General features: G+C 39.8%; 2 protein-coding genes across 3 annotated transcripts in view; one reads left to right on the plus strand and one right to left on the minus strand.

Moving 5' to 3' along the window:
- Positions 1-14,371, minus strand: part of LOC134745640 (transmembrane protein 64) — a 34,795-nt gene extending 20,424 nt beyond the window's left edge. For both annotated transcript variants that reach the window (XM_063679756.1, XM_063679757.1), the window contains exon 1: positions 13,642-14,371. In XM_063679756.1, the coding sequence (XP_063535826.1) occupies positions 13,642-14,181 (540 nt within the window). In that variant the 5' untranslated portion in view covers positions 14,182-14,371. The remainder of the gene's footprint in view (positions 1-13,641) is intronic.
- Positions 14,372-14,936: 565 nt separating this feature from the next.
- Positions 14,937-22,807, plus strand: LOC134745669 (zinc finger CCCH domain-containing protein 15 homolog). The gene is made up of 8 exons (XM_063679786.1): positions 14,937-15,217; positions 15,428-15,487; positions 16,576-16,717; positions 16,913-17,013; positions 17,690-17,818; positions 18,302-18,568; positions 18,835-19,071; positions 21,251-22,807. The coding sequence occupies exons 1-8, from the start codon at positions 15,146-15,148 to the stop codon at positions 21,467-21,469; spliced, it is 1,227 nt and encodes a 408-aa protein (XP_063535856.1). The 5' UTR covers positions 14,937-15,145; the 3' UTR covers positions 21,470-22,807.
- The last annotated feature ends 140 nt before the right edge of the window (positions 22,808-22,947 follow it).

The raw sequence follows: 22,947 nt of genomic DNA on the forward strand, positions 1-22,947 counted from the left end.
TAAATATTTTCTTCCTCTCACTACAATAATATTTAAATAAACCAACTATGTATTACATTTGCATCACACAATTGCATTCTGATGGAACTAAGTTGCAATAATAAAGCTCCAGTGTGAACATGTCAACCATGAATGTAGTGTCATTGTACCTACCTACCTACGTTTAAAAGTGGAAGTCAACATGCAATTATTTGCAGTGTTGATGCCTGGCAGGCTATAAGCTTTAAACAGTGCTATTAACACTGGCTGCCTCCGAGATGTTTTTTTTATTTGTAGGTAGATCTAATTGTTGTTAGTCGACATCCAACTTTAAAGCCTACAATTATAATTGTAACGTTCAACGCTTCAATGATCATATTGCTAGATGGCGTTACCGAATGGAAATATTGTTTTCTTTGTTTTTTAGAAGTGAGTGTGAAAGGTGTACCACCAGTGCGTACTCTCACTTATCACTTGTTTGAAACAGTGGATTCGATTTTAAACCAATTTTTTGCACACTGACAAAACTTGATAATTAATCGAGATCGACTGACGTGTCTTCCCTTTCCTCTTTTCTTGTTTTCCTCGTCGCCACATGTAATGTACTGTATTTACCTCAGTATATCATACGATGTAATGTATTTCCAACGATTCGGCAACACGAACATCACGCGGTACGTCCGGCTCTGCTCACGGCATAATATCGACTGGCCCTAACTGTCAGTGACGTCACCATGACGTAAGCGCTCGAAGCGTCAATACACTACAGTAGTTATAATATATAATACATATAATACGTTCTATACGATATAATACATATGATAAACTACCTAACCGCACACATCTTTTAGTTCCGAAGGTCCGAAGTTCCGTCCGAAAGCCATAGCTTTTTTAAGTTCGCCTTCAGCGATGCGACCGACTGACACTTTCGAAGAGAAGACGGCAAGGAATTCCATAATTTGACAGCGTACACGGTAAAAGACTTGTCATAGGACCGGTGTTTGTGCGGCGGGATAGACAGAGAGAGATCTGCACTGGAACGGAGCCGATGTCCGCTGCCATCTGCTAAAAATTTAAATTTCTCCGAGAGATAAGGGGGAGTAGAAGGAGAAAATAGGACGTTAAAGAGAAGGGAAAGTACATGTAAGTCTCTACGGCGCCGAATGGGCAGCCATTTGAGTTGGGAGCGGAAAGAAGAGATGTGGTCAAATTTCCTTAGTCCAAAAATGTATCTGATCTGATGCAGACATTTTGCAAACGTTCAAGCTTGTCGAGTAGCTCCTCAGTGAGATCTAGAAAAGCGATGTCCGCATAATCGAGAAGGGGAATTAGCAGAGAACGTGCTAACATGACTTTCGTGTGGATAATTCTTAACTTTGACCCAATCCCCTGCTTAGGTACTTCTGCTGCTGTCTGTATTTGAACTCTGAATTTACAGCAAAATAAAGGTTAAATGCCTGAGCAGCTCAGAGTCCTCAGATGATGAACTACCTACGCGATGTTTACCGGTTTACTCCTCTCTTTCAAATTCCACTTCGCGCTTATAAACGCAGTGTCAGTTCCGAAGTCTTTGGAAAAACCAAAGTAAATAATTTAAAAATAGCATTGTTTTCCTCTTCAATAACAATGGCGTGTATTTCGGGCTTATACGGATTAAACACGCGGACTGTCAACTTGCCAAGAGGATAAAACGTGTTCGCAGTTAATTTATATTAAAGCACTCAGGGTTTTATCTTTCATTATTCGATTAGCAGATCTCGTGTAAACTTAACCGTGCTTGTTTACAGGTCTCGACTGAAATCCCGTGACGGCTACTGAAAGGTTTTCGGGCGCTGAAATATATGATTTATGCATGTAAAGCTGTCTTGTAGAGGTATATTATAGATGAAACATGGTAGATATTGAAAACAGATGTAATTGACGTATGAGATTATCAGCGTTTGCAAACAACTATAGAGATTAAAAATATTTTTTGTGTGTCATTATCGTGTGCATTAAATGTAGGGTTTAAAATATCAATACGAATACGGACAACGTGGAAGTATTATAGAGTCACCAATAATATCTTGCAAATATTGCGAGGAAAAATATATGGCATTACGTCTCTATGCTCTGTTTACATAAAATATTGTGCCAGACATTATTACTCGTTTACTTGTACAACATATCACTGCAGATACTCGTAACTTAATACACAGACACACGTACTGGACTCATAAAAAAGGGAACTGTCCCAGAATTCGTAGTAAAAGTTCTATCAACGGCAAAAATCGCACATTACGATGAATTATGTTTTCATACCATCATTGAAATTTGTTTGATATAATTCCGTAGGTAGTACCTGCAGATATCTCAGCATCCCGTTTATTTCGAGGGCGCCCGAATATACCTAGATACCTACCAGCTACCTCATCAATTGCTCCCACGCGTAATGGAAATACACGCGTCGACTTTGAAATGCAGGACCATTACGAGTATGTCTACATCAAATTGTGTAAAAATATTTTTCATAATGTCAATATCCCAAGGGGAAAATGGGGACTATATATGAAGCGGTCATCCACTTGCCTCTACCCACCAATGTTGCGTCAATGCGGCGATCCCCACACTACGCAACAGTGACATTCATTTATTTATTTTAAACTTTATTGCACATCAAAAAATTACAAAAGGCGGACTTAATGCACAACTGCATGCGTCAACTGCAATGTATCCCAGGAGTGGCATTCAATTTTTATAAAATTGATCTTAATTTGATATTACTAACAACGCAGCTAGCTAGTGGGTTTTTAAAATCAGTGTTATTTTTTCGTACCAGTTTTTTCAAGTTAAATAGCATAAATATAGTCTAAGTAACTTTCAATCATTTATTTATTTATTTATTTAAAGTATATAGCACAAACACAGAAAAATGCACAAATGGCTGACTTAATGCCATTAATTCATTTTTGGAGTCATTCATTCGCTACCTTTTGCAATTAGTCGGTAATTGCTAGCTGTTTGTGGAATGTAATCGTTACCTCAACTCTCCTGCCGACCTTTTTTTATGAAATCTAGATCATATTTTAAAAGTTGGAATGGATCTCCGGGTGGTCGATGTTGACCCAGAATAGCTTATCGTTACATCTCGCCTATTTTTAGTCTACTGTTTGAAACTACTCGCAAGTCGCAACAAAACTGCATTTTACTGTCAGGAATGCGGCCTGAAAACGAAAATATCAGGAATTTTAATGAACTTAGTGGACTTTTTTATAATGTACCGTTTTATTTACTTACATTAAACCCAAAATAAATAATTATCATCATCTTCCTCGCGTTATCCAAGCTTATTTTGCGACGTCTCATGGGAGCCTGGGGTCCGCTTGGCAAATAATCCCGAGAATTGGCGTAGGCACTAGTTTTTACAAAAGCGACTGCCTTCTAACCTTCCAATCCAAAAGAGAAACTGACATTAGTCCGGTCATGTCCGGTTTCCTCGCATATCAGTACGGCTTTCGCTTACGAGTGTTACGACTAGACTTTTAGACCGGCTAGACTTCTAGAGCAAGTGCTTGTAAATAAATTTAGAACCAATGAATGAAGAACGCAATGTGCCAGCACGCACCACGGTGTCAACGTTCGTGCTCGCACGAGGCGAAAGGCTGTCATTATCATGTCATTGTGGCGTGCGAACACTTGATAGATACCAGGCAGTGTCGTGTGATAATGATAACAATGCCAACATACGGAGGCGTTTGTTTATGTTTACGTTTGTCTAGTGTGTACACAATACACACTACAATTAAGAGGCGTATGAGCTCATATCTACTGTTCACATCATCAGAGTTATAATATAACAGAAGTCGAAAAGCAGTGGGAATACAGTGTATGGCAGAACTGAGTTCCCGTTTGCCGTTCTGCCGCTGCGACGGGCATTCTGTGCAATTTGGAGCCGGATTACAAACTCTAGTGGAGCTTGTTCATCTTTATATACATATTAGAGATGTAAAAATAGGTATGTACTACTTGAACAACCACATACCACATGCAATAATATCTTGCACTATTAAGCGTACAACAATATTTGACACAAACTTATTTGTAGAGCTCATAGACATAGTATAGTAGTTATAGACATGAAACCGAGCGACCAGGGGTAAGAGAAAGACATATTCATGTATTGACAGGTTAATGTATGGCAGCATAATCCTTTTTCTCTTTCACTCTTATAAATTTCGGTATTTCGCCATCGCCTCCTACGTATGTTGCCATAACCATAACCCGACCATGAAAAAAAACCCGGTCGGTGATAAGGACAAAGCATGGCACTATTTTCTCTTTCCTCTTATAGGTATCGCAATAAGACTATCTTTCTCTATCAAAGAGTGTCAGGCCCTTGGTAGAGCTATATAAGAGCGTATCATATATTATTGCAATCATATGGCTGTACTCTGTAAGGCTGTGGAATGAGCTCCCTGCCGAGGTTTTCCCGAGGGGCTACAGTATGAGGTTCTTCAAAAAAGGAGTGTACAGGTTTTTAAAGGGTCGGCAACGCGCGTGTAATATCTCCGGTGTTGCAGGCGTCCATAGGCTACGGTAGTTACCTTACCATCATCATCTTTCGCTTACCATCAGGCGGGCCGTATGCTTGATTGCCACCGACGTGGTATAAAAAAAAAGTGTATTGTACCCGCATAGGTTTTCGTAGGAAACGTGACGTGACGACGCTCAAAAATATACGAATCTATTTTAAAATAACGTGTTTACATTTACATGTGCGAGCGCGATATGAACACTATTGAAAGCGGGCTGCCTGCGCTTTATTCAAATGGCATAATGCCGGCTCGATAGTACCGGTGTAGCCGGTTCACGTCGGAGTGAACACGAGCGTGGCACGGTGGCAGACACTCGCGTAGGACGTAGTATGGGGATACCCGCCAGACTCGAGCTAGCCAAATAGACTATATAGTAGAGCTAATATTAGGTGATCTCTGATCTTTTCCGTTTGAGATGATGGAGTAAATAAAGTTCACCTGAATTCACCGGATATTTGCTCGACTGTATTCAAGAACAACATTAATAGCCTTACCATGACTGCTTTAGCGGTGTCAAACTGACATATTCGCTAACGTCTGCGTAACTTACTTTCTGTATCTTGCTCGCACTAATATGCGAGTACGAGCGAGATGTATTGAAAGTAAGTTACGCATACGCTAGATGTCAGTGTCAAACTGATGGTAGCCGTATAGGTACGTGTAGGTATATTACTTATAATAATATTATTATAGGTAATAATAGGTATGGGTAGGTAATTGTGGACATGAAATAAAACTATGAAAACGGATTATATCGCGTATATTGCGTCGCGTTGTTGTATCGCGGTAACCGAAGACAATAATATTATTAAGTTGTGGACAATTATTTGACTATATGTATAATAATAATTTAATAATATAACATTGTATCTTCTCAAAGAGCTGATCTACTGACCGCGAAAAATCTCTGCGAAGATTATTTTTCACGAAAAATCCGAGACAGTACATTTTAGATATATGCGATGAACATTGTGTACAATTAACAGGCAGGAAAATCGTTAGGTTAGTCCCACGGCGATAATCGCATAATATGATTCCGTTCCGGGTTCCGTCGTCGTATAGGCGGCTAAACGCAATGATAACTATAATAGCGCGGGCAGCTAATGATACCATGGCATTATAAGACCATCGAATTTAAACTGTTGTGACATACTAACATTAAATCATTTTACGGATTAGACTCACTTGTTTTAGTCACTCGCGTGACATGTTTCGGAGAGCCTAGGTCTCCTTTCTCAAGCACTAATAGGCGTTCACGACGACCGTGTATTGCGTGGGTACGTGCGAGCACGTGTATTGCGTACGCAATACACGGTCGTCGTGAACGCTGCTCGCACTATTAGTGCTTGAGAAAGGAGACCTAGGCTCTCCGAAACATGTCGCGCGAGTGACTAAAACAAGTGAGTCTAATCCGTAAAATGATCTAATGTTAGCATTATAAGACGTTTTGTTAAGTACTGTCAAAAGGTTCTTTATAGAGATTGAATGATTAAATAGGGACCAAAAATAAGTCACTAGCAGAAATATATAGCACAACGAGGCAAGCCAAAAGATAATGAAAATGAAATTGGTAGAGCTAAAATGAAATTGGTAGAGCTAGATCGTGTCAGAAGTAATTTTATTAAATTGTACATTATATTAACGGTTTATTTTTGCGTTGCGTCCCTTCGTCACTTCGTTTGACATAATGAGGAAAGAAATTCAAACAGCGCAACCCACTAACAAAACTAGTGACTGCTATAAGGTTATTGGCCACTCCTAACTATAAGGCTTCAATTGGATTGTTTCTTTCTGATTTGCTAGGAGTGGCCAATTACTATGTAGTGGCCAATAACTATTAGCAGCCGCCCTACGTAGTTATTTCGTTCACGTTCCTCTTTCCTTTACCGATATGCGCAGGACCTTGCTGGTTTAACGACATTAAGATACATATTCAATGATGCACATCTGATACAATCTGTAGGAATTTTTTCCTCCCGTAAATTTGCAATAAAATCTTGCAAAAGGAAGGTCATTAAATTCTGGGACCGATGTGGAACTAGACTTAAAAATACAGTACACATTTACATAAGTTTACATAAACCCGCATTCCAAATGTGTGTAAAAAGTGTGTGCAGGTGTAATTAGCTCATTATTTCAGACCCAGTGAGCAGTAAGTAGGCAATTGTTCTCAGTGTGGCTACCATCAGTTTGGTACTGACATAAACGCTATCGAGAACGTAACTTACTTTCTATGCATCTCGCTCGTACTCGCATATTAGTGCGAGCGAGATGTATAGAGAGTAAATTACGTAGACATTAGCGTATATGTCAGTTTTGACAGTGTCAGTGACTCCTGGCATGGTACGCGGGTACTGTTGCATCTCGATTCTCGAATTAAACTCATTGGCGTTGGCTAAACCCCAATAAAATATGTCCCTGGTATAGTTTGAATCTTCTCAAATGATTTTTTACGTCAAGACCCTAATCTGTTAAACAACAGGCATTGTTAGGTGTAGGTCAATAGTCAATATCGATTCCAAATATTCCAATCAACCACATTTTAATTTCATTTAGAAATTTAACTTTAAAGCATTTACTAATATTAGTAGCTTCCCACTGCGACTAATGCACATCCAATAATAATTTAATGGACGATATAACATCTACTGTAAGTATATGTACAGGTACTGACATGCTTATATGTTTGTAAGTAAAGTAATAAGGCGGGCGACGTCAAAGGCAGTCTTTACGACGCACGTAAAAAGGCGTTGATGTAATAAAATTTTGTCACGGGTAAAAATATACAAGCGAATGATGTGGCAAAAATATGTAATCAATAATGTAGTTAAAGTATATAAGTACATATTGGTATATAAATATTTGCATTTTAGGCTGGCTATACTGATGGGAAAAAAAATCATTTTGCTGGTATTTTGAGTGCATTTTAACTTGGCTCTCATTTCACATTTATGTTTTAGTTGGGATTTTCATTACACTACCCAACCAGCTGTGAAGGCACACGACTTGATGACCCAATTAACCCCAGCGTCCATTACATAATATATATATGTGACGTGACGACCGATATTAACGGTTCGCTGCAGCCGGCCGTTGTACGCGACGAGTAATTGACCGAGAAATATACTAATTTGATAAATGGGTTAATGGGTGGGTTATTAGGTTATTACTTAATTGTGAAACATGAACATGTTTACAATGGTGTGGTCATTTTATTCGGTAGCACCGAATTAATAAAATAATATGTACGGTCAAGAAATTTGATAACACACTTCATATTTAATCACAGTGACAATATTATGAGATTCTCTAGCGGCTTTTACAAGAATATACGCAGTGCCGCAGATATCAAATTCGTTAGAATTTTATTAGGAGTAAACTGAAGTTTGTATATTTCATGAAATTGCCACGTTATTGTAAGTACATATAGATATCTTAAAGTTTTTAATTCGGTAATTCTATTGACGTGGCTCCATGCTATCTCAATCAATCTTCAATAATAAGAATAGGGACCGGGGCCTAGGGCGGCAAGACATTAGGGGCGGCAGCAAGTCTGCAAGGCGGCAGTCTATATGATGCGTGCTGAGAAAGGGGCGGCTAGTAGTTACTACAGGGACCAGGGCCTAGGGCGGCAAGACTTTAGGGGCGGCAGCATGTCTGCAAGGCGGCAGTCTATATGATGCGTGCTGAGAAAGGGGCGGCTAGTAGTTACTACAGGGACCAGGGCCTAGGGCGGCAAGACTTTAGGGGCGGCAGCATGTCTGCAAGGCGGCAGTCTATATGATGCGTGCTGAGAAAGGGGCGGCTAGTAGTTACTACAGGGACCAGGGCCTAGGGCGGCAAGACTTTAGGGGCGGCAGCATGTCTGCAAGGCGGTAGTCTATATGATGCGTGCTGAGAAAGGGGCGGCTAGTAGTTACTACAGGGACCAGGGCCTAGGGCGGCAAGACATTAGGGGCGGCAGTAAGTCTGCAAGGCGGCAGTCTACATATATGATGCGTGCTGAGAAAGGGGCGGCTAGTAGTTACTACAGGGCACAGGTCCCGGGGCCTAGGGCGGCCAACACTGCAAATTCGTCACTGAATGTCTGTTATACAGGGTGTCCCGTTTAGTATGGATCAGACGAAGGCTACTTCTTAGAAAATATTAATCTTCACTGAACATACATGTGGGTCAAATAGGTAGTTTTTAAGGCCCTTTTTAATTAGCCTTCGTTTTCTCCATACTGAACGGAGCATTGTGTATAGAAAGGCTCATTTATAAACCCACCTTAAGAGCTAATGAATAGGTTGGGCACATGATTTGCCACGATGGTCTAATGGGCCATTACTCAAGTATCGTGCTATCAGATGTCAAATTGTCAAATGAAATAAATAGTGTTTAATGTTCGTGCAGCTGTTAATTATTCAGGCTGAGTACCTTATTGGGTACACTAGACCAGACCAGGTAACTATTCTCCGATTCGCTTTTCGTGGCGATATGTATTGCGATGTGACCCACTATGCCGGTTTTGCAGACATGTCGTTTTGCATGACATGACGTAGGTATAATATTGATTGCAGCTGACGAGCCGCATGCGGCTTTCTGGAGGTTGAAAACTACCTAGCGGGTCTTTCGGGTTTGCGGGTCTGAGATTCTTAAAACTTAAAACTGACGATTTCTACTGTAATTGACTATGTTCTCAAAAATTTGCCGACCCCTGACTGCAAGACGGATTATTGGTTACTCATGTACGTAGTCTTCTCTTCGTCCTCGGTTCCTCATGACTCATGACTGAGGGTCGCGACCACATGAGATCGTTATTTTGTGCACCAAGGCTCTCCATTCTGCACGATTTTCCTCCTGTAAGTAGTACAGATAGGTATACACAGTACCTTACACAGGGTAAATAGCGTATAACCTTCGACTACCCCGTTTTGGCAAGCGATTGAAATCATAATGACAGTGACACCCCTTCCCTATTCAGGTTCCGTTCAATGACTATTATTGATTTATTACTTTTCTGCAAATTGTTGTATCGACACGACATCGCCACTTTGTTTTAGCGTCACAACATTGACAGCAATGTTTTAAAATGTGCTGAACGACGATGGAATACCCTAGTTATATTATAAATGCGTCAGTAATTCTGTCAGTCTGTCTATCTGTTACCTCTTGACGCTTAAACCGCTGAACCGATTTAGATAAAATTTGGTATGGAGTGATGGAGATAATTTAAGGCCCGAAAAAGGACATAATACGATAGTTTTTAGGGTTCCGTACCCAAAGGGTAAAAACGGGACCCTATTACTAAGACTCCGCTGTCCGTCTGTCTGTCTGTCACCAGGCAGTTGAAATTTTCACAGATGATGTATTTCTGTTGCCGCTATAACAACAAATACTAAAAAGTACGGAACCCTCGGTGCGCGAGTCCGACTCGCACTTGGCCGGTATTTATCAATCGTCACCGTCATCATGTCGAACTCGCGGGCAGAAGACGGGCGGTATCTATTATGTATAGTACTATACTATAGTATATCGTGCAGCCGACAATGCCACCATTGCGGACATGTCTAGACGGAACGTATTTACAACTAGTACGCTACACTGTTAGTAATAAATAGAGGTACTTACTGGTATAGTATTTACTGAGCAAATAGAGCATAAAGCGTTTTGTTAACCCTTTGAACACGGCTATGGTACGTAGTAACTATTTATTAATCTGTGCTATGGTATAGTGCGCGGCGCCCATCGTAAACCTTGTCGGAACACTCGGAACTCGGAATGTAGCCGCGCGCGTCTGGTCACGTCTTTGGCGGTCAAATGGTTAATCCTGTTTTCGTCTAACCTTGCTGCTTTGTATTTGGTTGAGTCCAGAAATCATACAGTTTCAAAGAGTATCAGTATCGTCCGACATCCAGTAAAAAATTGCAATAAAGGGCTTACACTTTGCTAAATTTAGCCATTCTAATTAGACTGCTTAGGATAGGAATAACGCTCCTGATTACACATTCTAAATCGTATAGAATCCTAAATTTAGCAGTGTAATAAGCCCTTAAACTCCACATGTATATGAACGATCAGGAAAAAATGTTAATAGCTAGAGGACAATTTTCTAATTTTCCTGCTAGGTATTTAATTACGTACGAGTATAGTACCAACCTATACAAATATAACCTAGATACGAGTAACTCAACATGGGCATTAGATTACAAACTGGGGAAAACCAAACAGCACGATACTAGGCTCTATAACTATGGGTTTATATTTGTGATCAGAAGGGTAGCAACTGTAGCAAGTACTTGAATATCTGCTTGTATCAGGTTTGAACCCACCCCACCCTCTTACACTAATTGTGTTTTATCAGATCAAAGCATCACTGTTGGAGTGTGATATTTTAAGGTGCCTAAAATAGAATGGAATGGTGAACGGTGCAATTTAAATATTAACATACAACCTTTAACATTTGTGGCTTGTAGTTTTATTTATATAATGTCTTGGACTAGAGGCACACTTTACTGACTATATTTATAGTGTATTCAGACCTTATTTCATAGCAATAAGGGTTATGAGTGATCGGGTGTGTGTTGAGGACGGTTCGTCTGTATTTGGTGGCCTTGACCTTTCAGTATGGGGATGCAGTGTGCTGGTTCGCGGAAAAGATAATGTTTTCTTTTCCTGTGTGCTAGTTAGATAAAGTAGTCAGCAACAGAACAAGCTAAGGTGTTCAATATGATCTGAACATAACTTGAATAATAAACTGAAATAGATGCCATATATTAAAGAACAAGTAACCCAGTCCAGTGGTATAACTTGAATAGTTAAGAGAATCTGTGAGAGCAGGTCATTGTGAACACCATGCTTGCTTAGATAATTCTGCAGCTCACTGGAATTAGTTAAAAGTTTTACTGTTAACTGCCATAGTTGAATATCTGATCACAAAGAATACAATTCAAAGTATACCAGTTTTAGAGAAAAATAAAGAGTGGAGAATTTTTTATTAAATAGTTAAAGATATGCCGTTAAATTCACCTTTGAAAGTTGGCTCCTAATTAGTTATAGGTACATAATATATCCGTTTAAAAAAGTATTTGTTGCATCAGATGAGCCCATACAAAAATAATACACTAACAGTACTATCACATTTCAAAAGATTAAATAGATAATTAAATTATGAATGGGTAAATTGGCTAATGGGTAGTAAGTACCTAATATTATTTTGTCCCACAGTTATCATACTCAGGAAGGATAATTTCTTACCTAAATGTATATTCATGACTCATGAAAATTTTATGTGATAAATTAAAGTCCTTAATTAATTAAACTGAGCCAATTAATTAATTAGATTAGAAGTGAAGAGCAACCAGTGACATGCAGGTTTACTGTTTACAACATTGACTTGTCATACTTAATGAGAGTCAATTTTTAAATCAAAATAATTTTCTGGTGGAAGAATGTTTTTTTTCTTTTGCAAGGAAATGAGATTATGAAAATATGCCTCAAATCTAAAATAGGCATGGATGTTAAGTTGCGGCTACGCTTTGGTTTGCTTGTGGAAAATGCCCAGAATAATCCAGTATAGAATAAGGAAGAGTAATTAACATTTCAAGATTTTTTTTATTCAGGCATATTTATGTAAATTACGGATGTCAGACATGGAAATACACAAGCAACATAAAACAGAAAATTAAAATTTGTCAAAGGGCAATAGAGAGAAAAATATTAAAAATCAAACTGATGGATAAAATACGCCACACAAACATAAGAGCAAAAACTATAGGTAAAGTGATAGACGCTCTCGAGCACTCACTCAAACAAAAATGGCAGTGGGCCGGACACGTCGCAAGGATGACCGATATAAAATGGACAAAGCGAACCACTACTTGGCTCGGCCCAGGAGGCAAGCGCGGAGCAGGGTGCCCGCGCGCGCGCTGGGCAGACGATATTGAAAAGATATCCCACAACTGGCTTTCGGAGGCACAAGACCGAGAACGGTGGAAGAGGTTGGAGGAGGCCTATACCCGACAGGGGTCCTAACACTATAGTATGTAAGGTTAAATATATCTTTTTAAGATTGTAAATGTTTTATTAGTAGTTATGGAATAAAAAGGCTTTTTATTTTATTTATTATATTTATGTAAAATAATTATTGAGAAGGCATAGAGTATTTTTATATGGAAAGGAGCATTCTCAGTATAAAACTAAAGGACAAGGTTAACAGCAAGTACATACGATCCAGAACAAACATCATAGATGCCCTCGAGTTTGTGCTGAAACAGAAATGGAGATGGGCCGGCCACATAGGAAGATTGACAGATGACAGATGGACCAACAAAGTCACAAAGTGGCCAGGACCCCATGGCAAAAGGAAGACGGGAAAACCCATAACAAGGTGGTCCAAGGATATTATAGCCACAGCCGGAGAAAATTGGCTAATCAAGGCAAAATACCGAGAAAGGTGGAAATATATGGAGGAGGCCTATACCCAACAGGGGTCCTTAAAATAGTAAAAATGGAAAACAATAATATTAGAAAAAATTTTTATCATGTAAAATTATTTAAGGAAAAATAAAGGCTTAAATAAATAAAATAAATAAATAGAGTATTTTTAACTTGTGTGTGTTTGCAGTAATCAAATAAACATTTTTATCTATCTATCATGGACCCACATAGGTAACAGTAACTATGAATCATAGAAACTAAAAAGTATAACATTTCTTTGATAATGCAGCAATACCACTACATGTGCCCTCTACTGTCAATAGTTCACTGTTTCTAATTCTGGATTATGCAAATAACTGCAGCCTTATTTTTGGACACTGACTGCATTTCTCCAGTAATGAAAAAGCCTATTTAAAAAATACATTGATTGTGTTGTTGGTGTTGGTGACAATACATTGTTAAATGTTTTTAACTTATGTCTTTTGGATATTGTACTGGTTTGACATTGTAAATTGGCCTTTGCTTTAAATATTATTAATCTTACAACACAACTACATTGAAGATAGCAACAGAGGATGTTTGATAAATGAGATAATAATCTGTTTCAACTGGTTATCTCTAGTTTCTGCTGTACTATAAGGTCATGAACTGTCATAAGTATACTCACAGCGAATATAGTGTTCTGCAGGCCAAAGGGTATGGGCGTGAGGCGCGCAAAGAAGACGATCTTGAAGGCCTGCGGGCCCGAGATGACCTTGAGCAGCGCGCGCGCCGTCTCGTTCTTCAGCAGACGGTCCAGCGGCAGGAACCCGCGCAGCGCCTTCAGCGTGAAGTGCGCCACCGCCACCCCGAAGTTCGCACTCACTAGCACCGTCCCCAGACCCTTCAGTATCCCGAACAGGTATCCGCTCGTTATTATCAACACCAAGTACCCTATAGTCACTGGGAAACTCACTATCAAGAACAATCCCATAAACAACAGGAATATTATCCAAGGGTCCTGCTCGTCCACCCACACTAATATCGCGTATAAATACTCCTTAAAGAAATACAATATTAACACTAAACACGTTAACAACAATATCGAAATCACTATGTTAAACAAGTAGCTGTACGTTGTCCTGTTGTTAATTTTAGCCCACAAACTTCTCTTTCTCGTCGTGACCGACGGGTCCGGCTGGCATTCTTCAACGTCTACGATTTCCATGGCTGTTTTGAATTATAATTTAACACTGGGACGTTAAAGGTTGGCGACGCGCACTCGGAAACACTTCCATGGCCTGGCCAGTTCCAGCTAGCCACTGTTTACGCGGCGCACAGTGAGCGGACGCGACAAGAAAAAATAAATTCGGGATAAAGATTAACTTCTATCCGCTTTGACAAGGTCTCCCGGTCCTACTGACTGACTTTGACATAATGACATTTGACATTGAAAGGGGCGTTTTCTTCTTTAACCGGTTTCTGAGGGGCTACCGCAAAAACCGATATTCGCAAATTGCGGGGATCTTTCTCTATTACTCCAATGAAGGCGTAATTAGACTGACAGAGAAAAATGCCCGCAATTTGTGAACTTTGATTTTCGTGGTTATAGCCCTGATTCGTTTTGTGTGGAAAGCAAGTGTAAAGTGGATGGCATGACCGCGAAAAAAACATATTGATAAGAAGTGGGTCGAAATAACACAAAATTTTAAATATAACATAATTCCCTAAGTATTCTAATCGTTTGTAAAAATGCCGTTGATAGTATTGCCACGTTATAAATTTATAGGGAAATTAATGCGACTTATAGATAAAATTATTAAATCTTTCATTTTATGTCATTTTTATATGTATACAGAATACAATTATTTTCATGTGGTTAGTATAATTATGAAATGAAATAATACATTTTTAACTCAAGAGCCAAATACACGTTGATTATTGGATTAAAATGGGTAAAAGCTTTCTTTGCCCTAGTAGCACCAATAAAAACTGTCATCTGTCAAATTTTACCACGATAAATTTCGTTCGTGGCTGGATCACTACTCAAAAATAGTTTTTTCCAACTAACACTGTTCTTCCCTATTTATTAAGGTTGTGGATGCGGCTTACGCCGCATTTATAACATTTAGTTAGCCCGTATCTGGTACTTGTGATTTATTAATAAGTTGTGGACGTAAAATAACCTAACCATGCCTCCGAAGAAAGCGCCCGCTGCTGCGAGCAAGAAGACGGAGCAGAAGAAGAAGGAGAAAGTGATTGAGGTAAATACAGTTAATTTCAGTTCTATTAGCCATTTTAAGTATATTATGTCATGTTAACATGAGCAGAAAGTAAACAAAGAGCTACCATGCCTCTCTGTTATGAAACATTCTGGAACATTTAAGTAATACGTTCAGTGCCGTGGCAACCGATGCCGATATGATTTTTGATCAATTAGACTTGGACACTCAAACATCATCCGACTTTTTCAGGACAAAACATTTGGTATCAAGAACAAGAAAGGCGCAAAACAGCAAAAGTTCATCCAACAGGTAAATTATTGAGACACGTTTTAGTCGGTTTTAGTAGATATTAGTAATATTTAAAAGACATATTAAACCTGGTCTGCATTAGTAGTAGTTGGGTAATAATAGTTAGTTTATTATAGATAGACCAAGTTTGTTATAAATTATGCTTGATAACTGTTTAAAGACAACAGCACCAACTTGAATTATCAGCATACTAAAGCTAAGTTCAAAGTATTTATGCTGCAGTGGACATATAGTTTTTGTTTATAAGCATGTTATTGTCGGCATGGGAAAACATTTTAATATGCTACTCAATAGAAAAAAAATATACAGAGGATATGTAATGAATGGGGTTGGCAACTGTCAAAAGTTTGCAGAGATGGCGCCATCATAGCTTGCCCCTTTTTCTATGAGATTTGGCTTAAAAAAAAATATATTTATATATATCTTTATTTCAGAACATTCAAGATTCCATACAATATTGTTAGTACCATCGTTATAGCTATGTGTTAGTAAATACATTAAAAATAAAAACAAAACTTTCAACAATAAAATCAAAATCCAATAAATTTAAATAATGAATACAATAATAATAATTAATATGTCAGATTCAGAATAATATAGACTAGAATAATAATTAGAATGTCAAAAATTTACCTTTTTTTTTTCTTAATTTAAATTCATATAAATAATGATTTCATGTCAAAAGAGCAACAGATACACACATATCAAATGTTGATATATGTATTTTACTTAATAGTTTTGACCCATGCACACAGGATGGAACTATCGGGTCTATCGGCGATGACCTTCAGTACCCCGTTGTCGCTGCATCAGATGCGATTTAGGATAGATGCGACCCGCTTTCGCCTGATCACATAAAAGTCGTCGGTACGCGCCTCTGCAAACATTCCTGATGCGCTACAGAACCGTGGCAACCTCAACAGGATTCTGAAGGCATCATTATACTGGATACGGAGAGTATAATGCTCTCCGTATCCAGTATAATGATGCCTTCAGAATCCTGAATTGATAGGGCAAGCTGGCGCCATCTGCTAAATATTTCGACGCCAACCCCATTGAATGATATATTATATATTTGTATGATGTAGGTAGAGAAACAAGTTAAGAGTGGTGGCATCCACCCCGCGGGGCCTATGCAAGACAAGAAGAAGGACAAGGAACAGAAACTAAAGGAAGCGAAGGAGCTGGCTGCACTCTTCAAACCCGTGCAGACACAGAAGGTGGAGAAAGGTATGGTTCACTGTTGTTGACTGGTTGTAGGTAGAGGAGTGGCGGCATCCACCCCGCGGGCCCATTAGACCAAGAAGTAAGAATTGGCTGCATTCTTCAAACCTGTGCAGACACAGAAGGTTTTGACGACTGGTCTGGTTTTTACCTACGGTACGGAACCCTAAAAAAAATTACAGATATGATTTTGTTCTTCAGGTACGGACCCCAAGTCAGTGGTGTGTGCATTCTTCAAGCAGGGCCAGTGCACCAAGGGCGACCGCTGCAAGTTCTCCCATGACCTCACTATTGAGAGGAAGGTTAGTTAGTCACAAACTATTTTATTTATTTATTTATTTAAGCCTTTATTTTTCCCTTAATAGTTTTACATGATAAAAAAAAGTTTTCTAATATTATTGTTTTCCATTTTTACTATTTTAAGGACCCCTGTCGGGTATAGGCCTCCTCCATATCTTTCCACCTTTCTCGGTCTTTTGCCTTGATTAGCCAATTTTCTCCGGCTGTGGCTATAATATCCTTGGACCACCTTGTTATGGGTTTTCCCGCCTTCCTTTTGCCATGGGGTCCTGGCCACTTTGTGACTTTGTTGGTCCATCTGTCATCTGTCAATCTTCCTATGTGGCCCGCCCATCTCCATTTCTGTTTCAGCACAAACTCGAGGGCATCTATGATGTTTGTTTTGGATCGTATGTACTTGCTGTTAACATTGTCCTTTAGTTCAGTCACAAACTATACTTACATCTTGATTTTGTCTAGTTAAATCTAATTTGCGATTTATGATTTATACATTTGATCTTCTGCTTTCTACCTTGATATGTATAAAAAATTAAAAATTATCTATCAATCACAAACTGGCAGTCACCTACTTGAATCACTTTGGCCTTAAAGAATAAACAAATAACAGGGTCATTTAACTACCTTCATGTAGTAGGTAAGAATTGTTTGCATACACTTGTGAATCTTGTGATGTTACAGGCTGAGAAACGGTCCCTGTACGTGGACATGAGGGATGACGACACCATGGACAACTGGGACGAGGACAAGCTCAAAGAAGTCGTTGAGAAGAAGCACGGAGACGACAAGCAGCGACCCACTACTGACATTGTAAGTATACACGCCAGTGCCTGATTACCCGTAACAAAATTAAATTACCTAAGCTGTTTCTTAAGGAAACAAGTCTATGGTATGACAAAATGCTAAGAATCGATCGAATGTCTAAAAATGTCTTAATTTGGCACTGCAACAAGCTTAACATTTGGAAACCTGCTATGTTCTCAAGTCTCCAGGTTTAACTTTGACTTATAAAAGTGTCAAGATTCAATTTTTGTAAATTTTTGTACAATAAAGTGTTTTACTATTTAAAAAAATGTCACTCCTTTTAACATGTGTAGCTCGATAAATAAATAAAATAAAATTTTGCCTAGGGGAGGTTAGGAGCTTTTTTAGACTGTAATTTTGTGACTTCTTCCTCAGCGAGTATGCGCCACTGTTGGTATACGCCTTTCCAAATCTCCTCCAAGCAGCCCGATTTGCTGCTTCTCTCCTCCGGAGATCCTCCCATCTTGTTGTCTATTCTTATTTGTCCAGATCTGCAAGCACTTCCTGGAGGCCGTGGAGAGGTCCAAGTACGGATGGTTCTGGGAGTGTCCGTCCGGCGGACGCTGCATCTACCGCCACGCGCTGCCGCCCGGCTTCGTGCTGAAGCGGGACAAGAAGAAGATGGAGGAGAAGAAGAACGAGATATCGCTAGTGGACCTGATAGAGAGGGAGAGGGCCGCGCTGGGGGCTAATCAGACGAAGATTACGTTGGAGACGTTTTTGGCGTGGAAGAAGAAGAAAATTAAGGAGAAACAGGTATATAATAAAATAAATTAAATTCTTATGTTTGCTCTGCTTCTCTCGCAACCGCGCGCTTAAGATTATTTTAGAGATGTTGTCGGTGTAAAGTAAGCCGAAGCGTATTTCGCCGATCCTGTAACCTCTGTTTATGATAACAATCGAATTTTTTGTCATCCTTTAGCATTTTTACCGAGAATATATTTTCTGCTCTATAGAAGACAGCACAGCACGATTGGGGTTTGAACCCACGATATGTAAGGTTAACTGATTAATTGTTTCAGGACAACACGGCGGCCCTGGAAGAGCAGAAGCGCTCCGACTTCAAGGCGGGGCGCGCGTGCGGGCTCTCCGGCCGCGAGATGTTCTCCTTCGACCCCGCGCTGGCCGCCGACGACGACGCCGACGACGACGACGGCGACGCCGTGCTCGCCGCGTACGGCGCCGACGACGACGACGACGACGACGCCATCGAGTACAAGGAGATTACCTTTGACGGGATCGGCATGGAGGCTTCCGAGGTAGTACGACAGTCTTACTATAACTCTTCGGCCGGGAGATGTTCTCCTTCGGCCCGGCGTTGGTCGGCGCTTTCGGCGACGATCATGAGGAACATGACACGGAGTATAGAGAGATTACCATTGACGGGATCGGCGCGGAGGCTTCCGAGGTAATACTATCATCTTCTCGTTAGAACTTCCGTCGCCGACGCCGTGGGTGGCATGTAACCATTATGTGAAGGTTTAACTTGCTTGATAATAACCTACACCGCGTGAATGTGAACCCGGATGGATTTCGCAGCCATTCATCAAATCCTTAATTCGTCAAGTTAGCCATTCGTCAACTCCTTAATTCGTCAACTTAGACATCCGTCAAATCCTTAATTCGTCAAGTTAGACGTTTGTCAAATCGTTGATTTGTCAAGTTAGCCATTCGTCAATTCCTTAATTTGACAAAATAGATACTTGTCCATTGAACACCCTGAGTTCTTATCCTGAGTCAACGGAGCCCCGCTAGGCGGGGCTCCTATTTCTCGGCGGTTTGCCCTTCGGGTATCTAAAGCAACCTAACGAACCTAATCTACCTACCTACTATTGATTTAGTGTGACGTCCGTGAAAACATTACACTTTGGGGAAAAAGCGTAGATAGGTAGGTAGGTTAGGTTCGTTAGGTAGCTAGAGATGCCCGAAGGGCAAACTGCCCGGAAATAGGAGCCCCGCGGAGCGGAGCTCCTTCTAGTTAAGATGTGAAGGAAATGTTTTTTGAAAAGAAACAGTGCGGTACTAGGACCATGGTTTCGTACGTTAGACTTTAAACTAAGGTCTGCTAAACGTAGGACAAATGTCGTTAGAAATTTGACGAATCAAGGATTTGACGAATGTCTAATTTGACGAATCAAGGATTTGACGAATGTCTAACTTGACAAATCAAGTATTTTATTAATGTCTAACTTGAGATGCCCGAAGGGCAAACTGCCCGGAAATCGGAGCCCCGCGGAGCGGAGCTCCGTCTAGTTAAGATGTGAAGGAAATGTTTTTTGAAAAGAAACAGTGTGGTACTGGGACCATGGTTTCGTACGTTAGACTTTAAACTAAGGTCTGCTAAACGTAGGACAAATGTCGTTAGAAATTTGACGAATCAAGGATTTGACGAATGTCTAATTTGACGAATCAAGGATTTGACGAATGTCTAACTTGACAAATCAAGGATTTTATGAATGTCTAACTTGACGAATCAAGGATTTGACGAATGTCTAATTTGACTAATCAAGGATTTGATGAATAGCTGCGTAATCCGGATGATTGCACTCGGAAATATGCCATTTAATGAGTTAATAGCTCAATATGAATTTGAATAAAACTAGTATTTTATACAATCGTGATATAAATGAGAGCTTTTCAGTCGAGTACTGTGTTTAGGCAACGAAGCTTGCTGAGTTGCCTAAGTAAAAAAGTAAGAGATTGAAAAGCTTGATTATATCACTATTTGTATACAATATTTTTTCTACATTAAATAATTAATGAAAATTGGTAAGTATCTCCAGACAAAAATAGACGCGCGTTTATGTATTTTCTATGGGAGCGCGGCGGCACGTGATTGGTTAAATTGTTTTATAGTTGACTACAGCGTATCGAAATAATATTATAGTTAAGTTGGAGTCCATACATGAAAAGTAGGTACGCAATTATATTTTGGTATACGAAATCTTCCAGGTCGACGAGTAGAAAATAGTTATTTGTTATACAAGGGTGCAAAGTTGTATTTTACCCGCGAGTGTAGAATTGAAACAAGAGCAAGCGAAAGGATTCTATAGGTGAACCACGAGTGAAGCGAGTGGTTCTAAAATAGAATCCTGAGCGTAGCGAGTGTTTTAACACACGAGAAGTAAAATACATTTGCGCCCGTGTGTAACACAAAACTTTTCACCTCACTATAGCGAGGAAAGTGCAACATCCGCACGTTAGATCATCTTCATCACTGGAATCACTCATTTCTTTACGATATTATAACAGAAAACTCTGGAAGTTGTGTATTTTTACGCGAGTCGGTGAGATAAAACCCGTTAGGATAAACGACAACTTTCCGAGCTAGTGAGGGGAAAAGGAATTTAAAAGATCGAAGCGTCAAGACTCAAGGCGTATAATAATATCGAGATTGCCTCTGTAATACCCTGATAAAATATGAGTTTTTTCATGCAGGTGGACGACACGGGCACCAAAGCGACCTCTGACCGCCTCCAACAACTCTCCGCGGGACTCAGCAACGGCGACGCGCGGGCGGAGGGGGAGGAGGAGGAGGAGGAGGGGGCGGCGGAGGAGGGGGAGGGGGAGGAGGCGGGAGCCGTGCCCATCAACGAGAACCTGTTCCTCGACGACGAGCTGGACGAGGAGCTGCAGGGGCTGGATCTGGATGATTGAGGACCTATACGATTATCTCATTTATTTTGACAAAGATACGTATAAAAATATTGGAGGTTACATGTAGTCGTGTCGTGTCGAATAAAAGTTGAGGCAAGACAATATGGCGGTCTTCACGTTCGATGCGGACTCGTACGCCGCTCCGGTGTGCGAGCGGGACCGCTATATAAGCGCATAGCGCTGTCACGCTCAAACACCAGGGCGACGTGCGAATTCCCATCAGTGTGATAACCGCGTATGGCCTCGTGCTACGACACTTCTTCAACCAGGTCGCATACCTCAATCAGTTCTCGTAAAATTTTGTGAACATGTTAATTCAATAATTAAAGAATTTTGTTTCCATTAATTTTAGGATTTTTTGAAAGCGGATCCTGTTCGTTCGCCAAGTCTACAGCTCACAGAGCCACGTAATAATGGCTACTTTAAAGGAAGTACAAATAACCCTCGGGAAAAACATGGAAAAGTGTGAGTGACGGAATTCAATGTTTTGTTCTACATTACATTACGAGTGCATGCAACCTTCAACATTTTTATAAGCTTCTGTATTCTTACCACTACTCCATCCAATAGACGGCAACCTGCCTGTGCCGGAGACGACAGAGAGGTCTAGAATAAACCCTGCTTTGCCACGTGAAACTAAACTTTATGACCATTATAATAAGGTTTTAAAACAGGAAACCTGTTATACGGGGCGGCTAAAAAATAAGTGCATTCCCGTTGTCAGGGAGGTTATGGCATTATACTGAGCAACTTTTACTATGGGACCAACCACGAAATCGCGAAAAAAATATTTACCCTCCCAAAGAAAATGGACCAGCCAAAATGTATGAAACGGGCAAAATCTTTTTCGCGATTTCAGGGTTGGTCCCATAGTGGCCATAGTAAAAGTTGCTCAGTATAATCCCAAAATCTCCCTGGCAACGGGAATGCACTTTTTTTAACCACCCTGTATTCTTGTACGTAAATGTTTTTGAAACATAAAACGTCTCTTAGAAATGTCACGTCATTAAATATTAGTTAGGCAATTAGATTGCAGTTCCTAAACATCTTTTTTTTTACTAAATATATAAATCAAATTCGATAGTTTTGAATTATCTTGCAAATATTTTTATACTTACATAATTCCACAATACAAATCCATTGTTTAACTTATTTAGTTGAATTCTACATAGGGTCATTCCCAGTGTTTGTTCGGTGTGTAGAACAGACAGACAAACATAGTAATTTCTCTCATTATACCTATAACTCGTGATTTTTCTCAATTGGTAAAGAATTAACGAGTTTTCAGTGACTGTACATATACGATAAGACGCGATATAAATAAAAAAATAATTATAATTAAGATTGTTTCATTCTTATTATTAGACTTAGTGAAAGGAAACACTCAAAATATTTATCAGTACGGTTTTTACTCACTATTATGTTTAGTCGCTTTTGGCGACATGTTTCGGATTCTTTGGGAATCCATCCTCAGGCGC

This window comes from Cydia strobilella, chromosome 11 (genome assembly GCF_947568885.1).
Source record: "Cydia strobilella chromosome 11, ilCydStro3.1, whole genome shotgun sequence".
Lineage (NCBI taxonomy): Eukaryota > Metazoa > Arthropoda > Insecta > Lepidoptera > Tortricidae > Cydia > Cydia strobilella.